At 36.8% G+C, this 17,777-nt stretch overlaps 1 protein-coding gene across 1 annotated transcript; it reads right to left on the reverse strand.

The window, feature by feature from the left end:
* Positions 1 to 3,262: 3,262 nt before the first annotated feature.
* Positions 3,263 to 14,196, reverse strand: LOC138651770 (trypsin-like). Its single transcript, XM_069742267.1, has 5 exons — positions 14,152 to 14,196; positions 11,326 to 11,482; positions 10,436 to 10,692; positions 3,851 to 3,990; positions 3,263 to 3,650 (listed from the first exon to the last, which is right to left on the reverse strand). Exons 1-5 carry the CDS (start codon positions 14,189 to 14,191, stop codon positions 3,474 to 3,476), a joined length of 771 nt encoding a protein of 256 aa, XP_069598368.1. The 5' UTR covers positions 14,192 to 14,196; the 3' UTR covers positions 3,263 to 3,473.
* Between the last annotated feature and the right edge of the window lie 3,581 nt (positions 14,197 to 17,777).

Here is a 17,777-nt window from a genome sequence, read left to right on the forward strand (position 1 = left end):
TTAGGAAATTTTCGCCTTCTGTCCCCACTTCTTTCTCTTCCACTTGAGATTAGGGTGTAAATAATTAACTCTGGGGCCTTTCACTTGCTCTGGATTATTTGGGAAGGTGCAGGGGATTGGAGTAATATTTACCAGTCACTATAATACTGAGAATATATATATATCTTCTGCACAGTCAGGAGCTCATCGTTGGGTACTTGGCGTTGACATATATCTGGGCACTTTGCGTATTATCTGGGCACTTTGTGCATTATCTGGGCACTGTGTGTAATACATGGGCAACTTATATATTATCTGGGCACTGTGTGTAATACATGGGCAACTTATATATTATCTGGGCACTGTGTGTAATAAATGGGCAGTTGTATATTATCTGGGCACTGTATGTATTATTTGGGTACTTTCTGTACTATTGAGGCGTTATGTTTATTATCTGGAAATTATTGTACTATCTGGGCACTAAGTGTATTATTTTGGTATTGTGTATTATCTAGTCATTATGTGTAACATTTGGCACTGCGTGTAGTATTTGAGCATTGTGTGTGTGATGTCTGGGCAGTGTGTATTATATGGACATTTAATATATTATTTGGGCAGCTATCTGGGAACTCTGTGAATTATCTTGTCACTGTGTGTATTATCTGGACACTGGGTGTATTATCTGGACACTGTGTGTATTATCTGGGCACTATGTGTATTATCTGGGCAAGGTGTGTAATATCTGGACAGTATGTATTATCTGGGCAGTGTGTGTATTATCTGGCCACTGTGTACATTACCTGGGAACTGTGTGTGTGTCATCTGGGCACTGTGTGCAAAATCTTGGCACTGTTTGCATTATCTGGGCACTGTGTGTTTTATATGGGCACTGTGTATATTATATGGGCATTGTTTGTATTATCTGGGTGCTCTGTGTATTATCTGGGCAGTGTGTGTATTATCTGGGCACTGTGTGCATTATATTGGTACTGTGTGTAATATCTTGGCAGTGTGTGTATTATTTGGACACTGTGTATATTATCTGGGCACTGTGGGTAATATCTGGGCACTGTATTATCTGAGATGTGTGTGTATTATCTGGGCACTGTGTGCATTATATTGGTACTGTGTGTAATATCTTGGCAGTGTGTGTATTATCTGGGCACTGTGTGTATTATCTGGGCACTGTGGGTAATATCTGGGCACTGTATTATCTGAGATGTGTGTGTATTAACTGGGCACTGTGTATATCATCTGGGCACTATATGTAATATCTGTGCATTTTATTATCTGGGCACTGAGTGTACTATTTGGGTATTGTGTATTATCTAGTCATTATATGTAATATCTAGCACTGCGTGTAGTATTTGAGCACTGTGTGTAATGTCTGGGCAGTGTGTATTATATGGACATTTTAAATATTATTTAAGCATCTATCTGGGAACTCTGTAAATTATTGTGTCACTGTGTATATTATCTGGAAACTGTGTACAAATTTTTGAATACTGTATATCTGGGCATTAGGTTTATTATTAAGTTAGTGTTCATATTGTTTGGGAACTCTGTGAATTATCTTGGCATATTATCTGGGCACCGTGTGTAATATCTGGGCAGTGTGTGTATTATCTGGGTACTGTTTGTTTTATCTGGGCACTGTGTATAATAGCTGGGCACTGTATGTGTTATCTAGGCACTGTGTGTACTACCTGGGCACTGTGTGTAATATCTGGGCACTTTGTATAATACCAGGGAACTGGCTACTTTATTTAATGTGGCTTATTTATTCTTTATGATATTTAATAAAGATTCATACTGCTTTTTAGCAAAATTATCTCCTGGTACTCCTTTTTCTCCTATGTGCCATTATCTGGGCTGTGCATGTATTATCTAGGCACTGTTTGTATTATCTGGGCACTGTGTGTAATATCTGGGCCTTGTTTGGATTATCTGGGCACTGTTTGTATTATCTGGACAGTGTTTGGATTATCTGGGCACTGTGTGCAGTATCTGGTCAGTGTGTGTATTATATGGGCACTGCTTGTATCATCTGGGCACTGTGTGTATTATATGTGCACTGTGTGCAGTTTCTGGGCACTGTTTGTATTATCTGGGCACTGTGTGCAATATCTGGGCCTTGTTTGGATTATCTGGGCACTGTTTGTATTATCTGGACAGTGTTTGGATTATCTGGGCACTGTGTGCAGTATCTGGTCAGTGTGTGTATTATATGGGCACTGCTTGTATCATCTGGGCACTGTGTGTATTATATGTGCACTGTGTGCAGTTTCTGGGCAGTGTTTGTATTATCTGGGCACTGTGTGCAATATCTGGGCCTTGTTTGTATTATCTGGGCACTGTGTATAATATCTGGGCCTTGTTTGTATTATCTGGGCACTGTGTGTAATATCTGGGCCTTGTTTGTATTATCTGGGCACTGTGTATAATATCTGGGCCTTGTTTGTATTATCTGGGCACTGTGTATAATATCTGGGCCTTGTTTGTATTATCTGGGCACTGTGTATAATATCTGGGCCTTGTTTGTATTATCTGGGCACTGTGTGCAATATCTGGGCCTTGTTTGTATTATCTGGGCACTGTGTGCAATATTTGGGCCTTGTTTGTATTATCTGGGCACTGTGTGCAATATCTGGGCCTTGTTTGTATTATCTGGGCACTGTGTGCAATATCTGGGCCTTGTTTGTATTATCTGGGCACTGTGTGCAATATTTGGGCCTTGTTTGTATTATCTGGGCACTGTGTGCAATATCTGGGCCTTGTTTGTATTATCTGGGCACTGTGTGCAATATTTGGGCCTTGTTTGTATTATCTGGGCACTGTGTGCAATATCTGGGCCTTGTTTGTATTATCTGGGCACTGTGTGCAATATCTGGGTCTTGTTTATATTATCTGGGCACTATGTGTAATATCTGGGCCTTGTTTGTATTATCTGCGCACTGTGTGTAATATCTGGGCACTATGTGTAATATCTGGGCACTGTGTGCAATATCTGGGCCTTGTTTGTATTATCTGGGCACTGTGTGTAATATCTGGGCACTATGTGTAATATCTGGGCCTTGTTTGTATTATCTGGGCACTGTGTGTAATATCTGGGCACTATGTGTAATATCTGGGCCTTGTTTGTATTATCTCGGCACTGTGTATTATCTGGGCACTGTGTGTAATATCTGGGCACTGTTTGTATTATCTGGGCACTGTGTAATATCTGGGCACTGTGTGCAATATCTGGGCAGTGTATGTATTATCTGGACACAATGTGTATACTAGCTTTATCATTCTTTATTGTATGAATTATATAATTTTTACAAGAAATACATGAGAAAAAAAATCAAAATTTTATTGACATGTCTTCTTTGTACATTTACTTTTTTAGTATTTTTATTTCTTACTTATCATTCCTCATCACCAGTAGTAGGTATCAGTGACACAGATATTGGCACAGAAGACACGGCCACGTATCATATTGGCCTCCCGCTCTAGCTATTTCTACATATTCGGCCATCTTCAGTTTCCATCACGTAGTTAATCCAGGCAAGATAGTTGCAAACTTTGGTGTAGACTCCGGGTTTATCGGGCTGTCCACAGATTGGATCTCCCCATGAAATGATTCCACATAAGTGGGAACCACAAACCAGAGGACCCCCAGAATCTCCCTGTATGATACAAGAAGAAACGGTTGTTTGCAGAAGTTCATTATGATCTGACAGCAAAAAATGACAATCTGGTCTGAAAGCCGAACATTCAAAGTATTCAGGCGCAGGAATTTGCTATAATGATTGCTACGCAGAGCTTGTCATCATGTTTATAGATATAAAGAACGCGGCTGCTGTGCAGTTCAACGCCCAAATATTACCTGGCAAGAATCCTTCCCTCCATCACGGTGTCCAGCGCAGAACATGTTCTCAGTAATGCTGCCGTCGTCATAAAACTGCTGACATTCAGCATCAGGAAAAGTCGTAACATTGAGACACCGAAGAACATCAGGGTACGTCTCTGATAGGGAGGAAATATTAGGGAGCAGTATTATAGTAGTTATATTCTTGTACATAGGAGCAGTATTATAGTAGTTATATTCTTGTACATAGGGGCAGTATTATAGTAGTTATATTCTTGTACATAGAGGGCAGTATTATAGTAGTTATATTCTTGTACATAGGAGCAGTATTATAGTAGTAATATTCTTGTACATAGGGGCAGTATTATAGTAGTTATATTCTTGTACATAGGGGCAGTATTATAGTAGTTATATTCTTGTACATAGGGGCAGTATTATAGTAGTTATATTCTTGTACATAGGAGCAGTATTATAGTAGTTATATTCTTGTACATAGGGGCAGTATTATAGTAGTTATATTCTTGTACATAGGGGCAGTATTATAGTAGTTATATTCTTGTACATAGGAGCAGTATTATAGTAGTTATATTCTTGTACATAGGAGCAGTATTATAGTAGTAATATTCTTGTACATAGGGGCAGTATTATAGTAGTTATATTCTTGTACATAGGAGCAGTATTATAGTTTTTATATTCTTGTACATAGTGGCAGTATTATAATAGTTATATTCTTGTACATAGGGGCAGTATTATAGTAGTTATATTCTTGTACATAGGGGCAGTATTATAGTAGTTATATTCTTGTACATAGGGGGCAGTATTATAGTAGTTATATTCTTGAACATAGGAGCAGTATTATAGTAGTTATATTCATGTACATGGGAGTAGTATTATAGTAGTTATATTCTTGTACATAGGAGCATTATTATAGTAGTTATATTCATGTACATAGGGGCAGTATTATAGTAGTTATATTCTTGTACATAGGAGCAGTATTATAGTAGTTATATTCCTGTATATAGGGGCAGTATTATAGTAGTTATATTCTTGTACATAGGGGCAGTATTATAGTAGTTATATTCTTGTGCATAGGAGCTGTGGCAGTTATGGGCAGCACGGTGGCTCAGTGGTTAGCACTGCAGCCTTGCAGCGCTGGGGTCCTGGGTTCTAATCCCACCCAGGACAACATCTGCAAAGAGTTTGTATGTTCTCTCCGTGTTTGCGTGGGTTTCCTCCGGGCACTCCGGTTTCCTCCCACATTCTAAAGACATACTGATAGGAATTCTAGATTGTGAGCCCAACGGGGACAGTGATGATAATGTGTGCAAACTGTAAAGCGCTGCGGAATATGTTGGCGCTATATAAAAATAAAGATTATTATTATTATTATTATTATTAGTTATATTCATGTACATGGGAGTAGTATTATAGTAGTTACATTCTTGTACATAGGAGCATTATTATAGTAGTTATATTCATGTACATAGGAGCAGTATTATAGTAGTTATATTCATGTACATAGGAGCAGTATTATAGTAGTTATATTCTTGTACATAGGGAGCAGTATTATAGTAGTTATATTCATGTACATAGGAGCAGTATTATAGTAGTTATATTCTTGTGCATAGGAGCTGTATTATAGTAGTTATATTCTTGTATATAGGAGCAGTATTATAGTAGTTATATTCATGTACATAGGAGCAGTATTATAGTAGTTATATTCTTGTACATAGGAGCAGCATTATAGTAGTTATATTCATGTACATAGGAGCAGTATTATAGTAGTTATATTGTTGTACATAGGGGCAGTATTATAGTAGTTATATTCTTGTACATAGGGACAGTATTATAGTAGTTATATTCTTGTACATAGGGACAGTATTATAGTAGTTATATTCTTGTACATAGGAGCAGTATTATAGTAGTTATATTCTTGTATATAGGGGCAGTATTATAGTAGTTATATTCTTGTACATAGGGACAGTATTATAGTAGTTATATTCTTGTATATAGGGGCAGTATTATAGTAGTTATATTCTTGTACATAGGGGGCAGTATTATAGTAGTTATATTCTTGTATATAGGGGCAGTATTATAGTAGTTATATTCTTGTACATAGGAGCAGTATTATAGTAGTTATAGTCTTGTATATAGGGGCAGTATTATAGTAGTTATAGTCTTGTACATAGGGGCAGTATTATAGTAGTTATATTCTTGGACATAGGGGCAGTATTATAGTAGATATATTCTTGTACATAGGGGCAGTATTATAGTAGTTATAGTCTTGTACATAGGGGGCAGTATTATAGTAGTTATATTCTTGTACATAGGGGCAGTATTATAGTAGTTATATTCTTGTACATAGGGAACAGTATTATAGTAGTTATATTCTTGTACATAGGGGCAGTATTATAGTAGTTATATTCTTGTACATAAGGTCAGTATTATAGTAGTTATATTCTTGTACATAGCGGCAGTATTATAGTAGTTATATTCTTGTACATAAGGTCAGTATTATAGTAGTTATATTCTTGTACACAGGGGAAGTATTATAGTAGTTATATTCTTGTACATATGGGCAGTATTATAGTAGTTATATTCTTGTACATAGGGGCAGTATTATAGTAGTTATATTATTGTACATAGGGGCAGTATTATAGTAGTTATATTCTTGTACATAGGGGCAGTATTATAGTAGTTATAGCCTTGTATATAGGGGCAGTATTATAGTAGTTATATTCTTGTACATAGGGACAGTATTATAGTAGTTATATTCTTGTACATAGGGGCAGTATTATAGTAGTTATATTCTTGTACATAAGGTCAGAATTATAGTAGTTATATTCTTGTACATAGGGGCAGTATTATAGTAGTTATATTCTTGTACATATGGGCAGTATTATAGTAGTTATATTCTTGTACATAGGGGCAGTATTATAGTAGTTATATTCTTGTACATAGGGGCAGTATTATAGTAGTTATAGCCTTGTATATAGGGGCAGTATTATAGTAGTTATATTCTTGTACATAGGGACAGTATTATAGTAGTTATATTCTTGTACATAGGGGCAGTATTATAGTAGTTATATTCTTGTACATAAGGTCAGTATTATAGTAGTTATATTCTTGTACATAGGGGCAGTATTATAGTAGTTATATTCTTGTACATATGGGTAGTATTATAGTAGTTATATTCTTGTACATAGTATTATAGTAGTTAAATTCAAATTCAAATTCAAATGAGCTTTATTGGCAGGACTAAGTACATGTTAGCATTGCCAAAGCATATGGTAAAAATACGGGGGTGGGGGAGGGGGGGCATATAGAGGTCCAGGGAATATCAAATTCCTTTTAGAGGATAGGGGATGTTTCCAGGGTGGGGTACGGGAGTCCATGACATATCAGGCTCCTCTTAGTCTGTGGCAGGCACTGACATATTCCGCTGCTACGGCCACTGCACTTTCCTCTTCCCCCAGTAGTTATATTCTTGTACATAGGAGCAGTATTATAGTAGTTATATTCTTGTACCTAGGAGCAGTATTATAGTAGTTATATTCTTGTACATAGGAGCAGTATTATAGCAGTTATATTCATGTACATAGGAGCAGTATTATAGTAGTTATATTCTTGTACATAGGAGCAGTATTATAGTAGTTATATTCTTGTACATAGGAGCAGTATTATAGTAGTTATATTCTTGTACATAGGGGCAGTATTATAGTAGTTATATTCTTGTACATAGGAGCAGTATTATAGTAGTTATAGTCTTGTATATAGGGGCAGTATTATAGTAGTTATAGTCTTGTACATAGGGGCAGTATTATAGTAGTTATATTCTTGTACATAGGAGCAGTATTATAGTAGTTATATTCTTGTACATAGGAGCAGTATTATAGTAGTTATATTCATGTACATAGGAGCAGTATTATAGTAGTTATATTCTTGTACATAGGGGCAGTATTATAGTAGTTATATTCTTGTACATAGGGGCAGTATTATAGTAGTTATATTCTTGTACATAGGGAGCAGTATTATAGTAGTTATATTCTTGTACATAGGGGCAGTATTATAGTAGTTATATTCTTGTACATAAGGTCAGTATTATAGTAGTTATATTCTTGTACATAGCGGCAGTATTATAGTAGTTATATTCTTGTACATAAGGTCAGTATTGTAGTAGTTATATTCTTGTACATAGGGGAAGTATTATAGTAGTTATATTCTTGTACATAGGGGAAGTATTATAGTAGTTATATTCTTGTACATAGGGGCAGTATTATAGTAGTTATATTCTTGTACATAGGGGCAGTATTATAGTAGTTATATTCTTGTACATAGGAGCAGTATTATAGTAGTTATATTCTTGTACATAAAGTCAGTATTATAGTAGTTATATTCTTGTACATAGGGACAGTATTATAGTAGTTATATTCTTGTACATAGGGGCAGTATTATAGTAGTTATATTCTTGTACATAAGGTCAGTATTATAGTAGTTATATTCTTGTACATAGGGGCAGTATTATAGTAGTTATATTCTTGTACATATGGGCAGTATTATAGTAGTTATATTCTTGTACATAGGGGCAGTATTATCTTAGTTATATTCTTGTACATAGTATTATAGTAGTTAAATTCAAATTCAAATTCAAATGAGCTTTATTGGCAGGACTAAGTACATGTTAGCATTGCCAAAGCATATGGTAAAAATACGGGGGTGGGGGAGGGGGGGCATATAGAGGTCCAGGGAATATCAAATTCCTTTTAGAGGATAGGGGATGTTTCCAGGGTGGGGTATAGGAGTCCATGACATATCAGGCTCCTCTTAGTCTGTGGCAGGCACTGACATATTCCGCTGCTACGGCCACTGCACTTTCCTCTTCCCCCAGTAGTTATATTCTTGTACATAGGAGCAGTATTATAGTAGTTATATTCATGTACATAGGAGCAGTATTATAGTAGTTATATTCTTGTACATAGGAGCAGTATTATAGTAGTTATATTCTTGTATATAGGAGCAGTATTATAGTAGTTATATTCATGTACATAGGAGCAGTATTATTGTAGTTATATTCTTGTACATAGGAGCAGTATTATAGTAGTTATATTCTTGTATATAGGAGCAGTATTATAGTAGTTATATTCATGTACATAGGAGCAGTATTATTGTAGTTATATTCTTGTACATAGGAGCAGTATTATAGTAGTTATATTCATGTACATAGGAGCAGTATTATAGTAGTTATATTGTTGTACATAGGGGCAGTATTATAGTAGTTATATTCTTGTACATAGGGAGCAGTATTATAGTAGTTATATTCTTGTACATAGGGACAGTATTATAGCAGTTATATTCTTGTACATAGGGGCAGTATTATAGTAGTTATATTCTTGTACATAGGAGCAGTATTATAGTAGTTATATTCTTGTACATAGGGGCAGTATTATAGTAGTTATATTCTTGTACATAGGAGCAGTATTATAGTAGTTATATTCTTGTATATAGGGGCAGTATTATAGTAGTTATATTCATGTACATAGGGGCAGTATTATAGTAGTTATATTCTTGTACATAGGAGCAGTATTATAGTAGTTATATTCTTGTATATAGGGGCAGTATTATAGTAGTTATATTCTTGTACATAGGAGCAGTATTATAGTAGTTATAGTCTTGTATATAGGGGCAGTATTATAGTAGTTATAGTCTTGTACATAGGGGCAGTATTATAGTAGTTATATTCTTGTACATAGGGGCAGTATTATAGTAGTTATAGCCTTGTATATAGGGGCAGTATTATAGTAGTTATATTCTTGTACATAGGGGCAGTATTATAGTAGTTATATTCTTGTACATAGGGGCAGTATTATAGTAGTTATATTCTTGTACATAGGAGCAGTATTATAGTAGTTATATTCTTGTATATAGGAGCAGTATTATAGTAGTTATATTCATATACATAGGAGCAGTATTATAGTAGTTATATTCTTGTACATAGGGGCAGTATTATAGTAGTTATATTCTTGTACATAGGGGCAGTATTATAGTAGTTATATTCTTGTACATAGGGGCAGTATTATAGTAGTTATATTCTTGTACATAGGGGCAGTATTATAGTAGTTATATTCTTGTACATAGGGGCAGTATTATAGTAGTTATATTCTTGTACATAGGAGCAGTATTATAGTAGTTATATTCTTGTACTTAGGGGCAGTATTATAGTAGTTATATTCTTGTACATAGGAGCAGTATTATAGTAGTTATATTCTTGTACATAGGGGCAGTATTATAGTAGTTATATTCTTGTACATAGGGGCAGTATTATAGTAGTTATATTCTTGTACATAGGAGCAGTATTATAGTAGTTATATTCTTGTACATAGGAGCAGTATTATAGTAGTTATATTCTTGTACATAGGAGAAGTATTATAGTAGTTATATTCTTGTACATAAGGGGCAGTATTATAGTAGTTATATTCTTGTACATAGGGGCAGTATTATAGTAGTTATATTCTTATACATAGGGGCAGTATTATAGTAGTTATATTCTTATACAGTTCTTGCTGATAATTGCACACTGTTGGTTATCTGTATTTTTGTTGTTACCCTGAGGACTGGTAGTTGTTCCCCATCCTGAGATCAGACAGTTGTCACAATGCTCCAGTGTCTCAATGTCGCACAATGAAATAATATTCACATATTCATTAAGTCTAGCTGGTGTTGCCAGCTTCAGGAGCATAATGTCATTGTCGTATGTCTGTAAGCTGTAGTTCTCGTGAGGACATATTTTTGCGGCATACGTAAACTGCTCTGTTCCCTCATCCACGTTCAGATTATGTTCTCCAAGCCGAACCTGAATATTCCTATTGAACAAAGATAACATAACATTAGAAAAGTGAGAATAGAAATCACAGGCTCTCCCCTCTGTTGGAATGAATCCCCAAACAGATGTCAAAGGTGAACCACATCTTCGGGCGATGTCCAGAATGGTGAAGACACTTTGTATTTGTCAAATTCAATTTATTTGAAAAAACCATGAATAATAAAGATTTTTTCATACTTGTGATAATTAAGAAAGCATGAAAAACTTAAATAGGTATTAAAATCACAACACATTTCTTGCTCTAGAAGAGCCTTTGTCAGGTGTAATAAAAGATGCACCTGAGGAAGGCTCTCCTAGAGCAGAAACATGTTGTGATTTAATGTGGTCACTTCCTCAGGAAGTGACCACACGAAACGCGCGTTGGGGTGGGGGAGCACCTTCGTTGTAACTGGGTTACCAATGTAAGTTTCTACTTTTACTCTTCCCTACATACTTTATGTGCACTCTTTTTAGCAGCACCTTACATTTGATGCACTTTAGCTGTTAGTGGCTCAGGTCCACTGTATCGACTTTGCACACATAATAATTTGTAATGCTCAAAGTCCTACAAATTTTCAGTGTTTTTCAGTGTTTAGTAACGGAAAACCAGCATATAGGTAAATATGGCACTTACGATACGTTGCAGTGAGCAGCTGTTAAAACCCAGAATCCGTTTATGAGCACTCCTCCACAGATAAATTTATCAAAATAGTAGAGTGCCACCTGCCATGGCTGTGAATGCGGGAGACATTCCTCTCCTCCTATAATCCGCTCTATGGAATAGCCATGCACTAGTAAAAATACAAAATAACACAGATTAGAATAAAACGTAGACAGACGAAAGTCATGGGTGACTTTAGGGATTGGTATTCATATTTCCTGCTATATAATACCTTAATTTTGCATTCAGCCATCTATATTTCACCCTTGGATACCAGAGAGCTGAGACCCACTTTCTTTTAAAAGGAATCATAAATATAGAAATGTATTAAATAAATAAGAAATATAATTGCCCTTCTTTTCAATCTTGTAGACATTCTTCAGTAAACACAGAGGGTAAATATTCTGCTAATCTTTTCCAAGGAAAGAAGTATATATATATATACAGTGGGGCAAAAAAGTATTTAGTCAGTCAGCAATAGTGCAAGTTCCACCACTTAAAAAGATGAGAGGCGTCTGTAATTTACATCATAGGTAGACCTCAACTATGGGAGACAAACTGAGAAAAAAAAATCCAGAAAATCACATTGTCTGTTTTTTTAACAATTTATTTGCATATTATGGTGGAAAATAAGTATTTGGTCAGAAACAAACAATCAAGATTTCTGGCTCTCACAGACCTGTAACTTCTTCTTTAAGAGTCTCCTCTTTCCTCCACTCATTACCTGTAGTAATGGCACCTGTTTAAACTTGTTATCAGTATAAAAAGACACCTGTGCACACCCTCAAACAGTCTGACTCCAAACTCCACTATGGTGAAGACCAAAGAGCTGTCAAAGGACACCAGAAACAAAATTGTAGCCCTGCACCAGGCTGGGAAGACTGAATCTGCAATAGCCAACCAGCTTGGAGTGAAGAAATCAACAGTGGGAGCAATAATTAGAAAATGGAAGACATACAAGACCACTGATAATCTCCCTCGATCTGGGGCTCCACGCAAAATCCCACCACGTGGGGTCAGAATGATCACAAGAATGGTGAGCAAAAATCCCAGAACCACACGGGGGGACCTAGTGAATGAACTGCAGAGAGCTGGGACCAATGTAACAAGGCCTACCATAAGTAACACACTACACCACCATGGACTCAGATCCTGCAGTGCCAGACGTGTCCCACTGCTTAAGCCAGTACATGTCCGGGCCCGTCTGAAGTTTGCTAGAGAGCATTTGGATGATCCAGAGGAGTTTTGGGAGAATGTCCTATGGTCTGATGAAACCAAACTGGAACTGTTTGGTAGAAACACAACTTGTCGTGTTTGGAGGAAAAAGAATACTGAGTTGCATCCATCAAACACCATACCTACTGTAAAGCATGGTGGTGGAAACATCATGCTTTGGGGCTGTTTCTCTGCAAAGGGGCCAGGACGACTGATCCGGGTACATGAAAGAATGAATGGGGCCATGTATCGTGAGATTTTGAGTGCAAACCTCCTTCCATCAGCAAGGGCATTGAAGATGAAACGTGGCTGGGTCTTTCAACATGACAATGATCCAAAGCACACCGCCAGGGCAATGAAGGAGTGGCTTCGTAAGAAGCATTTCAAGGTCCTGGAGTGGCCTAGCCAGTCTCCAGATCTCAACCCTATAGAAAACCTTTGGAGGGAGTTGAAAGTCCGTGTTGCCAAGCGAAAAGCCAAAAACATCACTGCTCTAGAGGAGATCTGCATGGAGGAATGGGCCAACATACCAACAACAGTGTGTGGCAACCTTGTGAAGACTTACAGAAAACGTTTGACCTCTGTCATTGCCAACAAAGGATATATTACAAAGTATTGAGATGAAATTTTGTTTCTGACCAAATACTTATTTTCCACCATAATATGCAAATAAATTGTTAAAAAAACAGACAATGTAATTTTCTGGATTTTTTTTTCTCAGTTTGTCTCCCATAGTTGAGGTCTACCTATGATGTAAATTACAGACGCCTCTCATCTTTTTAGGTGGTGGAACTTGCACTATTGCTGACTGACTAAATACTTTTTTGCCCCACTGTATATATATATATATATATAAATTTTACATATAAGTCAAATTACAATCAATGAGAGGATGCAATATTCTTTTGCCTACTTTTGCACTTTTATATTTAGGGATCCTATAAGTTCTATTTAATTTTTAATACACAGTGAAACTGCGCTTGGAATAGAAACAAACGCAAAATAATGAAGAATATGGCGAATATTTTCCATACATTTCACCCTAGGATATCAGGGAGCTTAATACATTTTGAGACATAAATGTTCATTTGTAACTTTATCATTTTAACATGAAATTTTCTGGAATTTTTTATATTTTTCTTTTTTAAATTTTTTACAGTTTTTCAGATCTCTGATGCTGTCAGTGAGTGGAAAAGTTGGGTGATCGTCCCAAAAAGTTAAAAAAAACTATTTATACCAAAAAGAGGACTGGGGTTAGGCAAGGATAGAGACAGACTGCAGATGGTACCTGGCCACGAACATGATATTTGCCTTATGCTCCTTCTTATAACTTAATAAAAATCCATAAATAGGTGTTGTAATAAAAAAATCTATCTATTTAACCCCTTACAGGCAATATAATACACCAGAAAGCTGCTTGTAAAGTGTCAGCGAGACCGTTACTTCCCTGTTTCCTGAGGATCCAGACAGTTAGAACATATACACCATTGAGATGACGACTCCTGTATGATAATCTTTGGCTTTTTATAATAAATCCCCCCACATCCTATATTTCATGGGTACCCCATATCCTCACCATCTCACCTGCTGACCCCAGTAGAGCTGCCGCAAGTAGTAGTAACATTTCTGACGACTGAGAATTTTGCACTAGCACTTTCCTATTTAACCAGCGCTTTTGATTAAGTGGTGAATTATTAACATTTCCAACTTTTCACATTGACATAACATCCCGTGGACTATAGAAATCAAGATTTTCATTATTAATGTCATGGGCTTTTGAGGATTAGCCAGAAAGTGACTAATGTGGGACTTATGGAGGAGTCCTATGCAAGCTCCCCTCCTGCTATACAAAAATTTGCCAAAAAATACTGTAGGTAAATTAGCAAAAAGAGTGACAACATGTCACGGGGCTACCGCGACAGAGAGGTTCCAGATAACCGCAGCGCTCTGGGCCTCGTTCACACACGATGAACAGAAGCTCTTCTCCTGAATTCTGACCTGGCTGTCTTGTGCCAGCAGGGCAGGAGTTAAACCTTGTTACTGAAGTTGCTGAGAGCTATGTCTCTCAGCTGATTTGGTTTTAGTAATCTCTGCTCCTTTATAGACTCAGCTTTGTCTACAACTGTTGTCAGTGATCAGTTCTGCTGCCTGGCTTGGAGGTTGAAGGAGCGTGGCATTAGGAGCTTGGAGGTTTATTTACAGAGATTGTTGTCTGCTGTTTTGGTTGCATGTTAAACCTGTTTTCCTTCCTAGTTTTTTCCTTCTCTTCCCTTATATGTGTTACCTCTGTGGTTGTGTGAGCATTTGGTGAGTTTGAGACTTTTAGTTACCTTGTCTGTATACCCTGTTTAATTGTCGTATTTATACACTGGTGCAGTCCACCTCCCTTGGGGGGAGAGGGGGCCACTGAAAGGGCCTGCACAGGAGACAGGGATGCACTGGCGGCTCAGGCCTCCTAACCATTATAGGTACCCCTGAGATAAGGGAAAATCACCTCCCCTTGCCCAATCATCTTAGTGCTTGATACAAGGAATGGTACAACACTTAAAAAGTTCCTAACACAAGAATATGAAATCTGTGCTTCACCCTTGGGCATGTTGGGAGTTGAGGATAAGTTATACCAAGTTATGGGTGGTAACTGAGTCAGAATTATTTTAGAGAGACCACTGACCAAATACACTAATCATTGCTGAGCATCAATCAGCGGCTGGATAGATAAGCATTAAAATTAATTATTAATCAATAGGGGAAGAAAAAAAGTTTAATTATCTCATCGTATTATTAAAATTAGATACTAGTTATTTTGCTACTCTCATTAAATTCAGTGGCTGAGTTGCTAACAGGACTCATAGATTATTTTATTTCACCTCCGGCTGCATCACTAATACCTGAATAAACACAAGCGGAATTATCTCTCCACGACACAAGTTTGCCACCTGTGCTTTTCCCAGGGACTTACTGATACAAGTGTGACCACATCCAAGGTCCCAGGATACAGATTTGGCACCAGAATTATAAGTTAGATAAATAACCTGATAGATATAAACCCCCAGGATTATATGCCAACAGCAACTTGACAACACACAGTATCAATAATATTTAGTACAAAACATGTGTCAGGAATAGAAAAGATGCACATGATCACTTATCCTGTATCAAAAATATGTAAAGTTGTTATTCACAGTATTGATATGATGACACATCCCCAAGATAAGTATCAAAATTAGATAGGCGATGGGTGCCAATCATCAATCACTGCTGATTAGGACAAGGGACTTGAAGTTGAGAGCACTGTTGACTTTGAGGGAAGCGATTGCTACAGGAACGTGTGGGGGTCACAGATACTCAGCTACAAAACTTAAAATTCTTTCCAATTTACCTTTGGTGTGAACAAGTATTAACACTAAACAATTATTGTTTACAGATTTGTATTGACTGCAAAACGATTCTACAAACGTTGATCAAAGGTCAAAACAGAGAGGTTTCTTTTATTTATTAAATGTATGTTGAACCATAGTAGCAATTAAATTTTTTACTTTATTATTTACACCCTAGGATATCAGGGAGCTGAGGATAGATGTTCGTGATAGAAAACACACAATAGTAATGACATTTCAATTTATTATTTACATTCTAGGATATCAGAGAGCTGGGGATAGATGTTCATTATAGAAAACACACAGTAGTAATCAAATTTCAATTTATTATTTACACTCTAGGATATCCCGGAGCTGAGGATAGATGTTCATTATAGAAAACACACAGTAGTAATGTATTTTCAGTTTATTATGTACACCCTAGGATATCAGGGAGCTGATAGATGTTCATTATAGAAAACACACAGTAGTAATCAAATTTCAATGTATTATTTACACCCTAGGATATCAGGGAGCCAAGGATAGATGTTCATTATAGAAAACACAGTAGTAATGAATTTCCAGTTCATTATTTACACCCTAGGATATCAAGGAGTTGAGGATATATGTTCATTATAGATAACACACAGTAGTAATGGATTTTCAGTTTATTATTTACACCCTATAATATCAGGGAGCCAAGGATAGATGTTTATTATAGAAAACACACAGTAGTGATGAATTCCCAGTTTACTATTCACACCCTAGGATATCAGAGAGCTGTGGAAGGTAGTCCACTAGCAACACGCCCTCCTTATCTCAGAACACAGACACCATCAACTTAGTGGCTGATTTTTTTCACCCTAATCTTCTCTGGACGAGGAGAACAACTGTGCCTCCACTCTTTTAACTGCTCCTTGGTTTGAGGGTCATAGAAATAAATCCAGATCTTCTCCATAGTGACGGGTCGATCCAGGAAGTTCTTATCAGTCTGGAAATGCTGACAAATGGACCGGGAAGTTTTCACTCGCATGCTTTTCTGATCTGTTGTCAAACACTTGCGGACCCATTTTGCAGATAGCGTCTTCATGTCTAAATGTTCATGGATAATTATACAAACATGTTCATGGGAAATCCCCATGATGTCTACTATTGCTTTAGCTGAAATTCGCTGATTCTCCAGTATAAGGTTGGGCATAGCATCGACAATCTCCGGAACAACAACCACTCTCGGTTGTCCAGGACGTTCCGCATCGTTGGTGCTGAAGGGGCTCGTTTTAAATTTGGAAACCCAGTAGAATATGAAGGGCATTGATCCCCCAATGTCTGTGAGATATCACCATGAATATCCCTTGCGGACTTTCCTTGCAGAAACAAGAACTTTATGACTCCTCTGCTCTCATTTACTGTGAATATCACATATTGTTCTAGTTTGTTTGTTTGCAACAATGGAGCATTTTTGCCCCCATGTGAACGATTTCTCTTGTGAACAGAACCCCAGAAACCTTTTTTTTACATTGGACTCGATCCTCCAGTCTTTAATGATCCAGTTCCTCAGTCTTGGATACAAATGTGATGCTCAGACATAAGTGTATGTTTTCCTGAATATGCAAATTGACTCTTATGAGAAAAAGAATCCTTCTGACTTACGACGTGGAGGAAGCTCTTATGTATCTTGGAAACACGTTCTGCATCCTGCTACATTTCTCACCAAGCAAAGAAGAAAAGCAAATGAAATAGAATTAAAGGATAAACCCGATATTTGGCAATAACTATGGCCGAGCTCCAACAAAAATGAACCAGGCGGAAAGAGAAAGAAAAGTTTCGTTTTATTATCTCTTCTTAAAGGGAAAG

Source organism: Ranitomeya imitator, chromosome 10 (genome assembly GCF_032444005.1).
Source record: "Ranitomeya imitator isolate aRanImi1 chromosome 10, aRanImi1.pri, whole genome shotgun sequence".
NCBI lineage: Eukaryota > Metazoa > Chordata > Amphibia > Anura > Dendrobatidae > Ranitomeya > Ranitomeya imitator.